Here is a 15,838-nt window from a genome sequence, read left to right as displayed (position 1 = left end):
TCAGTCTGAAAAATTAACGTTTTCAATAGAATACGCACTTAACTATTGTTTGATTATCATGACTGTGTTCGGAAAATCGTTCCTACTGTATATTATAAAGAAAATGCCTACATTTGTACAAGATTTAGGTGCTCAGTTTGAATGATTATTTTTGATAGGAAGAGTAGGGGTGAACCGCAAGGAGCTGGAGTGTGACTTCTGCTAGGGGAACGTAGCGCCTCCCCCGGACCCTGTCGCTTCATTTAGAACAGGAAAATAAAGATATTTTATAGCAGAATAAATTATTTATTTACTGGGGTGACCGAAGCATCACTGTATGGTCTTGAAATCATTTATGAACACAAAACGCAGACAATAGTTGTAAAATAAAGATACATTAAAGCAGCATAACTTATCAATTTTTCGGGGTACTCGAAGCATTACTGTATGGACTTAATATCATTTATGAAAGAACATAACGTAGAAAATAGTTGTAAAGAAGGCAAAAAGCCTATTGGAGTTCTTTGAATTGAAGAAGATGGGAACCACTAACTTTGTGGGCATCGGCTGATTGAAACGTGGACAGAATCTCTCCATTCCTGAAGCGTGCATTCTCGAACAAGGCATTACTCGCCGGAACGTTGCTCCATGATTTATGAAGGCCTCGCTTATAAGTTCTCGCATTTCTTCCACACTTCGAAGTTATTTGCCCGTATTAAGGTTCTGAACACATTTTGAGAAGGTACGATTTGTTGATTATTTTGGCCATGGGCCGCAGTTACTGTATCCTAATTGAAATCAATTTGTCAATGAAAGCTCATAGCCTGAAAGATCTTATAAATTCTTCTAGCCCAACGAATTTAATGTCATTCAACAAAAACAGCTGTGCTGCGAGAATTAATTTCCTCACTATCTTTCATAAAAAAAAAAAAACAAAATAAGTCAATTGTCCTATAAATTCGCATGAGCAGGCTTTTATATCCTTGAATTGCTTGATTGTCACAAGAATATTCGGTTTACATGGCAGCTGCCAAACCTAAACTCATCGTCTTCGACTTAGGTAAGTCCTCGTTTGTAAGATATTCATATTTTTCTCATATATCATATCTTTTATCAGCTTAGTGCTGCTCGAGCGTGAACGCAGCTTCTCAGAATTTTTTTTTGTTTACAAGTTTTGATGCTTCCTCTTCAATTCTGTATAAAAACTTTCCGGACCTAGAAATATGAAATTATTGATTCGCTCTTATAAATGCAAAACAGATATAATTTTTACCCAAGCTTCTTGAATTAATTTAATTTTTGAGTAGGTTTAATTAGAGTCTAATATGTTATTGCAGACTACACGCTGTGGCCGTATTGGTGCGACACGCACATAGATCCACCCTTCTCGAAGAACAGGTCTGTAGTGATGATACTCCTCTCACTGGTCTGTAGTGATGATACTCCTCTCACTGGTCTGTAGTGATGATACTCCTCTCACTGGTCTGTAGTGATGATACTCCTCTCACTGGTCTGTAGTGATGATACTCCTCTCACTGGTCTGTAGTGATGATACTCCTCTCACTGGTCTGTAGTGATGATACTCCTCTCACTGGTCTGTAGTGATGATACTCCTCTCACTGGTCTGTAGTGATGATACTCTCCTCATTGGTCTGAGTCAAGAACAGATCTGTAGTGATGATGGTAATTATTATTATCGTAAGACTAATGATAATCCACATAATTATTTCGCGTTATCAAGCCGCAACAAACAGATTTCTTAACGGAAATATCAAAGTATTCCATTGATTCGACTGATATTAATTTGTCTCACGGCTGTTGCTGGTCAGCTGGATTTATCTTTCTGTACCAGTTTAAAACCTCATTTTTTTGCTGTATAAAGTTAAAAAATTATAAAATGCGTGGCATTTAATGAATATCACGTTTGAATTATTGTGAATTATTAATAATTTTTACAATTTAATAAGAAATATGTTCATCATTATCAAATATGAATTATTGTGAATTATTAATAATTATAAAAATACTTTATTAATAAATATGTACTTATAAAGTGATTTGTAATTATATATTTGTAAATATAGTAGTAGACATATTTAGTGATGTGTGTGCAGCAAGGGTGAGGTGCGGGACGCGAGGGGCCAGCTTGTGAAGCATTACCCTGAGGTGCCGGAGGTGCTGGAGGACCTGCACGCTCAGGGCTACCTGCTGGGGGTGGCCTCTAGGACTGGGGAGGTGCAGGGAGCTAATCAGCTCATTAGGCTCTTCGGCTGGGACAAGTTCTTCTCTTATAAGGAGATATATCCGGGCTGCAAGATCAATCATTTCAAGAAGTGGGTCATGGCTTGAGTAAAAGTGGGTTATGATTTGAGTAAAAGTGGGTCATGACTTGAGTAAAAGTGGGTCATGCCTTAAGTAAAAGTAGGTTATGACTTGAGTAAAAGTGGGTCATGACTTAAGTAAAAGTAGGTCATGACTTAAGTAAAAGTGGGTCATGACTTGAGTGTAAAAGTGGGTCATGACTTGAGTAAAAGTGGGTCATGACTTGAGTAAAAGTGGGTCATGACTTNGACTTGAGTAAAAGTGGGTTATGACTTGAGTAAAAGTGGGTCATGACTTAAGTAAAAGTAGGTCATGACTTGAGTGAAAGTGGGTCATGACTTGAGTAAAAGTGGGTCATGGCTTGAAGTAGATGACCGTGAAATTTAACATTACTTAAAGTAACATCTTGCAGCTTAACATTGAAGGTTGGTTCTCAACAATCATCTGGTGTCGAAATAACGTAGATTAAACGTTGTTCAAACGACTAGTAATCAACGTTTTTTTAAACGACTTGTGATCAACGTTGTTTTCAACGTCATTTACCTGGAGAATTCGACTTTATGTAGATTACCTTGCAGTTAACATCAAATTTTGGTCACGGCTCTAGATGACTTTAAAACGTTTAACATTAAAAGTTATCCAAGATTCGATGTAGATAATTTTGAATATTGAATTAGATTGCATAAGCAGATAAATATTATTAATGTAACTTGATATCACATTAATCCCGAGACACAAGCGCCATTTCAGCAGATTGGTTCTCTATAATTTACATAATTCAAGTCTGATTTACGGTACATGCCACTGTAAAAAAAACTTCTCATGATTTATGTTTTTCAGACTGAGAAATAACTCTGGCTTGAATTACGACGAGATGTTGTTTTTCGATGATGAACCGCGCAACGGGTACGACATGAAGAAAATCGGCGTCCTGATGATACGAATTGATGAACACGTCGGTGTCAACAAAGCTGTTGTGCAAAAAGGCCTGCAGGAGTTCGCTCTAAGGGCTGCCAAAAATTGATAACAGCTTCTTCGTAGTGATAACATCTGCATAAAATATTGTATCGCTGTAATATCCTTTTAAATGACGTGATTGTTACCAAAGCTACATGAATATTGGCGTTAATAGCCAAGTAGTATATATATTAATAAAAATGTTTATTGGAAATTCTATCTATATGTATGCGCGACTAGATAAAAAGAGTGATTATGATACAAGTATTACAAATTGTCCTGGGCAACGAGCGTGGTCATAGTAATTTTCAAAATCTAAATAAAAAAATCCGAAAACAAAGAAATGTAACAAAAATCAAAATATGATTAAACAAAGGCCTGACATTATGTGTATTGACTTTGATGAATTGTAGAGGCTGGAAAATGCGCGCTATGCACATGTCCACATTATGAGATTGAGCAACCAAAGCTTAACATTCTTGCAGGTATTAATGTAATGAATAGAACGTTTATTGTGAACGCAGCCACTTATCTTAAAACGTAGAACATTTTCATTGAATAAACGGACAGATTTTATTCTTTAAATGTAGATTTGTATTCGATTCATTGCTGTTATTTTTTGTTTGTTTACATCAAAGATGTTCCTTGCATGGTTGAACTGAAACTAATACAAAATAATCCTTGTATTAATTCAACCATGGTTCCTTGTAGCTCCAAACTCGGCCCAGGAGTTGTATTGTGAATAACAAGTGGGAATCTGGTCGCTCTTTCCTTCAATCCTTTGGCCTGCAAAAAGCTACCAAGTATTTTCGGCTTGAAAGATTAAATTTATTTATATAATATTGCACTAATAATATAATATTGGACACGATGAGACCTGATAAGTCTAACAGAATTTGAATAGGTTACCTGAAACGGTTGATTTTGTAAGGACTTTTGATAATTTACCCCGATTAAGAATTTCTTTTAACCAAGCGTAAAACAAAAATAGTAACAAAATGTGAAACCCTAACTTAATGACGATTTTAAACCATAAGCTTGGTCTCTGAGTCATCCATCATCTTTTAAATCAAACTAAGATTAATTCTGTGGCAGAGAAGTGCGAAGATAACGAGCCTGAACTCTTGACGTGGATACAAATGAACACTGCGCGTCAGAGCTAAAAACTGCTACAAGTTGCTTTTACTTATATTTATAGTGTCGTGAGCATGCTTTATAAGAACAGACATGGGTTCATATAGTTGCATGATATTATATGAGACATGTTTATAGGACTTTGTCGTGAGCATGCTTTATAAGAACAGACATCGGTCCATATAGTTACATGATATTATATGAGACATGTTTATAGGACTTTGTCGTCAGCATGCGATATAAGAACAGACATGGGTTCATACAGTTACATGATATGATATGATGCGTTATATTTATAGGAGTTTGTCGTGAGCATGCTTTATAAGAAGAGACATCGGTTCATAAAGTTACATGATATTATATGAGACGTTATATTTATAGGAGTTTGTCGTCAGCATGCGATATAAGAACAGACAGCGGTCCATATAGTTACATGATATTATCCGAGTTATATAATGGAAGTCAGCATGTTGGATTATATAGGAAGACTTTATTTTGTTAGCATGCAGCGGTGCATACCAAGCCTCTGTGGCGGTATCCTCTTAGCATGCAATCGGCCGTGGTACCCTCTTAGCATGCAAGCGGCCCGGTAGCCTCTTAGCATGCAAGCGGCCCGGTAGCCTCTTAGCATGCAAGCGGCCCGGTAGCCTCTTAGCATGCAAGAGGCTCGGTAGCCTCTTAGCATGCAAGAGGCCCGGTAGCCTCTTAGCATGCAAGCGGTACCACTAGCCTCTTAGCATGCAAGAGGCCCGGTAGCCTCTTAGCATGCAAGCGGTACCACTAGCCTCTTAGCTTGCAAGAGGCTGTGTGGCTACAGGGCCCTCAGTTCAGGACTGACTTCGTTCTAGTCAAGGCGGCCGCTGTCGTTCTTCATCTCGAGTTTCGTCTGAAATTTAGGTTTGAAAAACTCCTTATTAATTATCATCATTAATTATAATTATTATTATACTATCATATGGTTATTAATATGATTGTTACATTATAATTATTACTAATAATTAATAATAATAAATATTATTGAATCACTATTAACTGTAGAGAAAAATACAGAATTAGTAGAATACTAATGAAAGTAATCTGGCAAAACAAGATAATTAATGAGTCGTCGTACTATTAGAAAATACAAATAATTCACAATTTTTAGAAATTTCGAGAATACAATTTTTGGGAACTGAAATGTACTGTTGGCTATTGAGAATGATATTATTGAGAGAATCTAATATCAATGCTAAAATTACAATTCGAGTACCTTGATTGATGCTTGATTCGAGTACCGCAGCCATATGACGGACATTTAAAACCATTTTTGTATATAGGAATATTTTTGTATATACTAAAAACTAAAAAGTGTATATAGTATTTATACCAAACTATATAACGACCATATCGAAGGTTCCGTAATAACATGCGCGATTTGTACTAATTTATTTGCAATTTAAATATTGCGCGAATTTCACAAAGCAAATTTCTAGCAACGGGAATTTTTGTGGAAAATTATATCGTAAAATGAAACCAATGTTTTCAGCAGGGAAATTCTATAGAGAATTTTTCCAATAATTTTCCATTGTTAATTATTTAGCTGCCATTAAGGACAGGTAAATATTATATTCTTATTGTTATTATTTCTATTATTATAATATGAATATTATTATATAATTTTAATATTCACCTAAATAATTATCTTAAAAATATTTAAAATAGTTGTATATATGCAAAAAATATATTTCGAAATATATTTGATTTATATATATTTTGCTAGATGAGAATGGGTCCTGGTTACATTTACCCCAACTTCCATGCATTATATTGTTGGTCGGTTATATATTTTATATATTTTATACATTTTATAATCATATCAAGTCGTACATTTGAAGTCTGACGTCATGATCTAAAATATGAACAAATAAAAAAACTGATTGAAGGTTCGCGGATTCTCAGAAAAACTTAATCTGCACGTAAGGAAGTTAACACACAATCTTATCGCAATCTTGTCGAGATTGTCTCATGATTTAAATAAAACAACAGCAACGGCGCTAAAAAAATATACAAGATAAGCACCAGGTTTAATATTTATATTAGAGATAAAAAAAGTTTCAAATGCCTACACTTAGAGAAATGATTGGGATTTGTCCAAATATCGATGTATTTTTTGCTTCTGTGACTCAGTTTGGCCCGACAAACTGACGTATTATTGTTACATATACACAGAATATATTTGGATAATACGACCCGTTCATTTTTCGGAGTGTAAAATGGAGTATTCCATTGTTCTGGGCATTACTGCCTCAATAAATGTGTAAAGATTAGTTAGTTAATTAGTTAAAAATTTAATGCACCCTAGCTTATTGCACGGAAAATATATACTGGTATCTTGCATGAATACTTTACATGCACAATAATTCAATAATTACATCTGTATGATACTTTAAATGCACAATAATTCATTAATTACATCTGTATGATACTTTAATGCACAATAATTACATTTGAAAGAGAATTCTAAGCAGTAACGGCGATGGATCGTTACCATCAGTTGAAATTATCACAGGATTAACATCGGCCACTGATGGCCAACCATATGGCGGTCAATATAATATAAATAGATATATATAACAGGAGAGATATCAGAATGTCTTACTTCCTAATTAACATTCTAGTAATATTGTGGGCGATGAATAACATGTTAATTTAAAGCCGTTGCGTCAACATGTTACGGCATTAAAAGGATAAGTAAGAATAAAAATGGTTATAAGAATAATAATTAGTGTGATGAGAAGGGTGAATAACTTAGTGTCAATGAATAAACAGAGGCAATAACTAAATAAAATAATAAATATAGCGACAATGAAGCACAATATCTCGTGTCTGCCACAGGATGTCGAAGCAAGTGACCGCTGCCGGTGCAGCGCTCGCTGCCATCGTTGACGCTAACAAGAAACTCACAGGTGAAATAATATAGAGTTTACATGTAATATAATATTTAAATACAATACCAAGTTTAAATGCAATATAATATTTATAGGCAGTATAAAAACTAAATGCAATATGAAGTTTAAATACAATAGAATATTTACAGGCAGTATAATATCTAAATGCAATATTAAATTTGAATGAAATAGAATATTTACATGCAACATAATATCTCAGTGCAATATAAAATTCAAATGCAAGAGAATATTTGCATGCAATATAATAGCTAAAGACAATATAAAAACATGTTCAAGATTATTAAGCCTCATCGTTTATAATTAGAAGACGATAATTCCACGAATTGTTTTCAACTTAAAAAGATTCAAACTGAAGTCTAGATTTGGCGTTATTTTTAAAGAAAGTATCGAAAAAATAGATAGTGAATATAATAGAAAATATAAGTAAATAATTCGTTACTCTTTTGCGATAAGTGAAAACAATAATTTTAAAGACGAATTTCTTTAATAATTTTTAAAGAAGAGAATTAATTTTTAATTTTAATAATTTTAAAGACAATTTAAACTTTTTCAACTATGATTTTTCGATATATTACCAGCCATTTTTCTTGTTTTTCTTGCGCCAGGAGAATTATAATTTCTTTAATTATCTTACTTAACTGTAGCCACTTGAAGGCACGCACCTCCTAATTACATTCAAAACACATTCATAAATAAGTCACTCCTAAGATGTTATTTCCAAATCACCTGTTCAAATCACTTAAATATTCATTCTGAGGTCACCTTCTCTAATTTCTTGTCAACAGACAATCTTAATTAAGAGCCCGTGACACGCAGCAGTCGTCGAACGTCTTGCATTCTTTACAGCGAAGCTATATAGGCGTTATAGGCATAATAATACTGAAGCTGAATCCATCTATGATCGGAAGAGTACTGAAGTGAGTCCAAATCATCACTTTCGCATTATAATTAAAACAATACACTGAAGATAAATCCATCAATGATCTGGAGAGTACTGAAGGAAGTCTAAAATATCACTTTCGCATTATAGTTAAAACAATAATCGAACCGTCGGTCATGCAAAGAACGCATTAAAAAATATATTGAAGCTTCAGCCTTTGTCAAATTCGACAAATCTGAACCATACACTACAAACACCAAAGCTTCAATCAATAATCAATTTCAAGCTTGCCAATCTTCGGCGATCAAGAAACTTAAACCTCATAAAATTTTTAAATTTCGAAAACTCATATTTGAGTTTTATAACTCTCAAACTTCGGATACTGAAATTCATTCTCGAGTTTGAATCTTACATAACTTCAGCCTTTTCATTTCAAAGTTGAAGGGAAAAGCTACTTCAACCTTAACCTTACAATCTTACAAAATTCAATGCGATAGCGTTGAACTCTGTACAAGTTTAAACTTTGTGGTAACTTATACCTGAGTTTAAACCTAATAAAACTACCAAACTTTGTTAACTCATACCTGACCTTTGACCCTATAAATATTGAAAATTACATAACTCAAATAAGTCCAGCAGCCATCTCAATCAATCGTCAGTTATGGAAAGATCGGGTTCCAAAGGCCGGATCCCTTGTGAATCAAGTCACGAAAAATTCAAGAATCGGCAACAGGCCATGGGCCTATTTCTTCAGTGCCGTCACTTCTATTCTATTCTAAATGTGATTTAACCTTCAGAAGAGGAGATCGAGAGGCTGGTGGGGGCGGCCAAAGAGGCGCGGCAGAGAGCTCACTGTCCCTACAGCAAGTTCGCCGTAGGTGCGGCGCTGCTGACGGAGGACGGTAACATCGTGCAGGGCGCTAACGTGGAGAACGCGTCCTACGGTCTCACCATCTGCGGGGAGAGGTCGGCCATATGCGCGGCGGTGGTCCAGGGGCACCGGCACTTCAGGTCAGGAGGGCGACGTTAAGCTGAATTTGTTAACATGTGCCAACTTTAAAATGAACTCTCTTTTGTTTACTGTTCAACTCCGTTTGCTTCGTTTGGTTACTGTTATATCCATTCTTTACTATATTGCTCCCTTGTCAATTATGTAACCCCATTTGACTACAATTTAAAAACCTCTCTGAAAGGGTTATCCCTAAGTCTACTGACCGCAAATCTCGTAAACTGGCATTGAAGTACGTATAGCATGAATGACGATCAATTTATCCGTAGACAAAAATGGGGAAAAAAGGTTCAGAAGAAGCTGCTAACTATAAAGTTGGGCAAACAGTTGGTTAAGCGAGTGTTTCTTCAAATTAACAGCTCTACTGGCAATCACTTCAAATTAACAGTTAGTTACTTATACACAAAGTTAGATAGAATGCTTCAAAAATTTGCGTGACAAGCGGCCCTATTCAAAAATGCATATTGTGTAGGCATATATTGTGGCCAATAGATCAGCAAACGAAATTTTGGAGTACGTTCCAATATATAACGGAGGCCTCAACAAAACAATCACAAAAATGATGAGGGAACGCATGATGTTGACTGTGCATGATGATATATGAGCGATGATGATGGTCAGTAATGTTGATGATAAGTCAATGGTCGAGGTCACGGAAAGAAGTTCGAGGCACGCGAACTTCTCAGCCGGGACAAGCGGTCGATATTCTCGGGATCCCGAGTGAGAAGTTTTATCTTTTCATTTTACATCATGAAGAGAGCAACGAACATTTATTTATAAATAAATAATTATTATCCCCCAACTTACTTCCTCGAAAAAATGGGAGTCAATTACACCTCGGGGGTAATTTATAAATTTTTCAGGGGATATGTTAGTTACAGAATAGTACGGCGCTTGGCGTTCCGGTAAATAAGTTTTCAAACGGTTTATAAGTCAACCCAATTGGTATTCGTCAAAAAAAATTGAGAAAATTTCACCATGAAATTCTATCCAAAATTCGGATTCGAACACCGGTTTGTTTGCCCTAGCGCGAGCCTTGCACGTCGGTACGAATCAATCGGCCATTGCACGGAGAAAGATTTACTCATAGTATTTTGATTATTGTTCACCTTGTGTGTGGTATTAACTTTTCTCTACCCCTAAACCCTCTACCGCCGTATGCCACTCTCCGGAAACATAACTTTCAACTTAAATTATACGTATGTAAACTATTGAGTGTAGCAACCTGAGGACGTTTGTACGCAACAGAGAACATTTTAAAGTTGTCGTACGTGGCGGCAACCATCAGCGCAAGTCATTTTGCGCTCACTAGAACCTATCCTTTTTGGGAAGTAGGCTTGTGACAATATTGCTCTGGTTACTCATGTCAGGCGGTAGAGGGTACACATCCAAGTGAAAGCTATCAGCGGAAGTATGCGTAAAGATAAAAACGTTGTCAGATATTAGTGAAAGATATTATGAAAATTGAATTCGAAAGAATTACCTATATGTTTTATAAAATTTGAGTGGCACTGAACCTACATTGAGAGACTATGAATTTAGAAGAGCAGTAGCATACATGCATTGGATACGAGATGTAATAATGCATCTGATATTGATTTATTTAGCACCACAAACCAAAATAAGCATCGCTAACAAAATGTAGAGTCTCGATCGTCTAAAATTCCCGAAATTGAAAATCAAACTTCGCTTCTACAAGGCGAAATATCTCCAAAGGGAGACATTTCGGAATGTCATTTTACAAAAAAATGTCATTCCACACTAAATTAGCCATCAAAACTGCAACAATTAAATTTATAACAATTTTCGTAAATATTTCCAGCGCAATCGCGGTGGTTACGGACGTCGGCGACGACTTCGGCACGCCCTGCGGCGCCTGCCGGCAAGTGCTGGCGGAATTTTCAATGGACATGGAAGTTTACCTCGCCCAGATGTCCGGCAAGTATATCAAGACGACCATGAAGAAACTTCTGCCTGCAGCCTTCACGCCGGATAAATTGAATATTTAGTTATATTTGGGCTAGGTATTTCTTAGGTCTGAAGTCGTAGCCTTCACCCCGGATAAATTGAATATTTAGTTATGTTTAGGCTAATTGTTAGGTTTGCAGTCGCTGCCTTCACCCAAGATGAATTGAATATTTAGCTATTTTCTAGCCTGCCCTGATGAAATTTCTGCCTGCTGCCTTCACACCGGATAAACTGAACATAATTTTTTTTATTGAGACAATTCTTTAGGTCCTATAGATGAAGGTTGAACTGGCTTCAGATTTGGTTTAACTTATTTCAGATAAGACGATGTCTTAAGTCCATTATGATGACAGTTTCTGTGGCTAATATGTTTTTATTCAGTAGTAGTCAATCACATAATCTGGTATTATTGTCAAGAAAAAAACAAACTTGTGCCGATTGCCACGGTCACAATCGGACCTATCAAGTTAATGGACTATTGCAAGTAATTGATCGATGGGTTTACACAGTCTGTTTCATATGGTAGAAAAAACAAATGCTATGGTAATAAATCCAACCATATCATTTATTTTATAAGGATCCATCAGAATAAGCAATCATGTGCACCTTTTTTGGATTAAAATTCTAAAATCATCTTGCTCGTGGACTTGAATTCTCTACCCCCGGGACCAAGAAAAGAATGGAAGAAAACTTCCCGCTTCAATTTTTATGAAAGTAAACCAGATCTGTTATTGGTAACTTTAAACAATCAATCTTTGTAAAACTTAAGCTAACACAACGATACAATCAAAATATCACATGGTATGAAGATATAGCCATTATGTATTTGGTATTTATATAGCGTTTCCTTCTTGTATTTCTTTAACATCCCCAACACGTCAACTCTTCGCTGACGAGAACTTTCGTTACCAGACCTTCAGGTACAAATAGCATTGAACTGTTGATGCATCAGTATATACAATGGGTCACCTTTAAGGAGTTTCAAAGTCTCCCGACTGAATTAAATTATTTCACTAAAATTTACTAAATAAAAATTAATTAAAGACAGAAGTTTAACCTTTGTCTACTGACGCTAACACTCATTCTGACGGCAACTCTTCAGGTTTGCATTAGATTTAAGGTAAAGAATACACCCGTATTTAAAGGATTATAATAAATAATAATAAAAGCGGTTTCAGCGTTCAGTAGGCCGTAGGCCTGTCGCCGATTCTTAACATCGCAGAACGTTCACAGCTTGTTGCGGTCTCAAACGCGCAACTCACTGCTGCAATTCTGCTGCGCTTAACCGCCCGGCCTCCTCGCCGATTCTGACCAGAAACTGCCGCACAGAGCTGGGATCGAACCCGCGCCTCTCTGCTCCAATCTTGGTACTCTGAACTTTAACCACTGGGCCACCCTGCCCGAAAAAAAAAACAAATCAAAAAGCCAGAAATTTGCGAAATTCTTTTACTCAAAGATCAAGGCGTGGCAGAAGAAGTGATGGCGTGCAGGATGACGGCCGTTGCGGTGGAGACGTTTAGACAAGGCACTTGCAGCGCCGCGTCAGCGCCGCGCGGAGCAGGCACCGTCAGCAGAGTTTCCGCGATCGCGGATACGGACGAACGCACGCCTGAACCTTCGTTCCCTGATAGAAAAACAATGCAATTTATTGTTTTGGCTTTATTACAATTAAGTTTTAGGATTATAGAACTAGGAAGAAAAATTACTACTTAATTTATCTATTAGCATATGTTGCAAATTAGATATACTTGAATATAATCTAATAATTGGCACAGCCCAACTATAATTACGCCGTTAATACGATTAGTGCAATGAAATGCTACATCATGCAATTTAAGTTGGATTAAATCTGCCCGAAATATAAATACCTAAAATTTTGCAGACATCAAAAACATATTGAACAGAGAATATCCTTACGCCACCTACCGACGATGAGAACCGTGTCGCGGTCGAAAACAAAGTCCCCAACATCAAGACGCATTTGATTCTCTCTAAGATTTTGATGTTCATATCCGGCATCAACCTTCCTTAATGCTTCACTAGAGGCAAAGTTCTCTGCGTCAAAGGAGTCTAAGTGCTGTGATTTATCCCCGTTATTTTTATCCGTAGACCGTGCGGTTTTATGTTCCGTAGCAGGCGCTGTAGCAACGATGTGCCAGTTTTGTTCTTTGAGTTGCTTTAATTGTACAGAAGGACGCGGCAGGAAACTGATGTGTAATAATTCCGCAGCTCCGGAGCTGGCTTTGCTCACCACTGGATTCAGTTCCGCCCTGTCAAAAGAAAGAAATATTGAAAGGTTAATCTTAAGTTAATAATATAAATGCCTGCAGGTGTAGTTTACACAAGATCAGTCTTGTACCTAATTAATTAAAAATTTCAGATTATATTTGTATATTGTGTCTGACCATACAATAAAAGTTTTGAAGAGTTCTCACACATATTCGAGTTTTTAAACAATAATATTCCACATATAAGCAAAAGTTAATCATATTTTACTCACGAGGACGGCGTGACAAGGACCCTGGACACGCCGAAGTAGCAGCAGGACCTAAGAACCGCCCCTACATTCATGGGGTCAACCACCTGGTCCAGCACAACCCACAGCCTCTTCTGTGCTACGGGCCGCGGTCTCTGCAAACTCCTGCTGCAATGATCGTCACATGCATTTTCCATTTCTTCGGCTTTCGAAATAGGACCTACGTAATCGTCAGATGCATTTTCTCGTTTGTCAGCATTCAAAATGGTTGCTGGATTTTCTTCAGATGCATTTTGCGTTTCCACACATTTTAAATCAGTCGTTGAGTGCTTCTCAGAAGAAATTTCTGATTTTTCGTCTTTCAAAACAGTTGGTTGAGCATAGGTAGAGTATTGATCATGCTCCCAAGTGTGTTTGGATTTAAGATCCCGGTTCACTCCATCCTCGACTTCTACCTCTGCATTTAGATAATTCATTTTAATAGATTCTTCTTCCTTTGTGACTTTCGTGTGGTCTTCATTTGTAATGTTGCTTGTTTTAAGGTCCGTATGTTCTTCATATTGGTTTGTTGACGTGTTTCTTACCACATTCCGAAATGTTGTGTTCACATCCGGTAATTCTGAAAGAGAATTGAAAGAATCAGAGGTACAATTTTCCTCTGTCGCACCAAGAAGTTCTTCAATGTCAAAGACGTCGACTGGCAATAGGCCTGAGAAGCAAAACACCCCTTGATGAACAGTCCCTTTGTCAAAAACGCGCTTGAAAACTTTTCCTTCCACCGAAATGAACTCAATTCCGCGCTCCGTAGCAAGTCTGTGAATCTCACCGACAAGGCGGTTAGTAATTTCTAGATCTTTCTTACAATAAACTCGAAATATTTCCCTCTTCCCTGCCTTGAGGGCAAGTAGGACTGGATGAATTCCGAAAAGATGTTCCTTGTCGCCAAACTCTCGTAGTGCGAGCGCATCTTCTTCTGATTCGACTTCTCCATCATTAGGTAAGCGCCTGCCATAATTTTTTCTAGGTTTGAAAAATTTTTCATGTTCTGTCCATTTACTCGGACGTTCAAATCTTCCAGAAAAATTCGTTTGGTATTCTGAATTAGGCTTGGTATTCTGAGGCCCATAATTTCGTTTGGTCGGAGGACGAAATTCAGCCGAATCGTCAGATCTCTGATGCTCTTCAAGACCTTGCCTTCTTGGCACAAAATCGTGTTTCCTATTATGATTAAACCCATAAGTTTTAGGTCGTCGCTCGATGTTGCTAGGTACAGATCTAGGAACAGGGCTACTGATTACAGTGATTGGCTGTGCCAGGTCATCAAGTTTAGGTTCGTATTCGCCAGAGTTTCTCCGCTTTATGGGCGAGTGATGGTTGTTTTTTCGGACGGTAGTTTCTGCCGGTAAGGCGGCCGCCGCTTTTTTATATTTGAATGCCACAGGCTTGAATACGGAACTACTCGAGCAAAATCTATGAAGGATGACATTCGTTCGACTCAACATTGCTTTAATTTCTTTCAGCAAGTGAAGGTCTGATCTGAAAAGAAAATTCATTTCAACGGACAATGGTCTGAGACATTAAAATCAAAAGTGGAATCTTTATTCAAAATTCTTGCAAATATCAATACTCAAAACCCCTTTAGATTGAGTTAACCCTTTAGAGTTCAAATACAGGGTAAACAGCTCTACAACAATCCTTCAGTTAAAGATCCTCTGATGCGATTATTACAGGACGATTATACTTTTGTTAATATAATTGTGAAAAGTGAAATCTTATTACAAAATTAGCAGTCAGATCCGTCCGTATTTTAAAATGTAATATAAATGAAAAAAAGTCACAAAAATGTTATAATAAAATATTTTCGGGCGTTGCTAATTGAAATATACCAAAATCAATATTGTATAATGTATATGCGACCATCTGACAACACGAGCATAACAAATGCTCAGTAGATGAAGTTCAGCTACGGTCATCTAAAGCAGATTAATATTGAAAATTGAAATCGTATAAACTAAAAATCCCGTGCATTCGTCGCTTGTGATAGCTGATAGCTGTCAGTCCGGCTGACCACTGACAGCAGCGGTAAACTTCAGTGGTTTGTCAACATCCGTGGATGGAACTACAAGCCTCTCTCTCTCTCTCTCTCTCTACCTACTGTCCTAATA

General features: G+C 36.8%; 3 protein-coding genes across 3 annotated transcripts; 2 read left to right on the top strand and 1 right to left on the bottom strand.

Moving 5' to 3' along the window:
* Window positions 1–190: 190 nt before the first annotated feature.
* On the top strand, window positions 191–4,018 carry LOC108680381 (magnesium-dependent phosphatase 1-like). The gene is made up of 4 exons (XM_018169191.2): window positions 191–1,039; window positions 1,317–1,377; window positions 2,094–2,312; window positions 3,142–4,018. Exons 1-4 carry the CDS (start codon window positions 1,000–1,002, stop codon window positions 3,323–3,325), a joined length of 504 nt encoding a protein of 167 aa, XP_018024680.1. The 5' UTR covers window positions 191–999; the 3' UTR covers window positions 3,326–4,018.
* A 1,213-nt stretch (window positions 4,019–5,231) lies between these two features.
* On the top strand, window positions 5,232–11,835 carry LOC108680374 (cytidine deaminase). The gene is made up of 4 exons (XM_018169183.2): window positions 5,232–5,289; window positions 7,267–7,337; window positions 9,018–9,231; window positions 11,052–11,835. Exons 2-4 carry the CDS (start codon window positions 7,268–7,270, stop codon window positions 11,236–11,238), a joined length of 471 nt encoding a protein of 156 aa, XP_018024672.1. The 5' UTR covers window positions 5,232–5,289; window position 7,267; the 3' UTR covers window positions 11,239–11,835.
* A 754-nt stretch (window positions 11,836–12,589) lies between these two features.
* On the bottom strand, window positions 12,590–15,461 carry LOC108680376. The gene is made up of 3 exons (XM_018169184.2): window positions 13,698–15,461; window positions 13,124–13,467; window positions 12,590–12,821 (listed from the first exon to the last, which is right to left on the bottom strand). The coding sequence occupies exons 1-3, from the start codon at window positions 15,224–15,226 to the stop codon at window positions 12,655–12,657; spliced, it is 2,040 nt and encodes a 679-aa protein (XP_018024673.2). The 5' UTR covers window positions 15,227–15,461; the 3' UTR covers window positions 12,590–12,654.
* Window positions 15,462–15,838: the final 377 nt, after the last annotated feature.

This window comes from Hyalella azteca, unplaced genomic scaffold (genome assembly GCF_000764305.2).
Source record: "Hyalella azteca isolate HAZT.00-mixed unplaced genomic scaffold, Hazt_2.0.2 contig9715, whole genome shotgun sequence".
Classification (NCBI taxonomy): domain Eukaryota; kingdom Metazoa; phylum Arthropoda; class Malacostraca; order Amphipoda; family Hyalellidae; genus Hyalella; species Hyalella azteca.
This window is presented reverse-complemented; position numbering and strand designations above follow the sequence as displayed.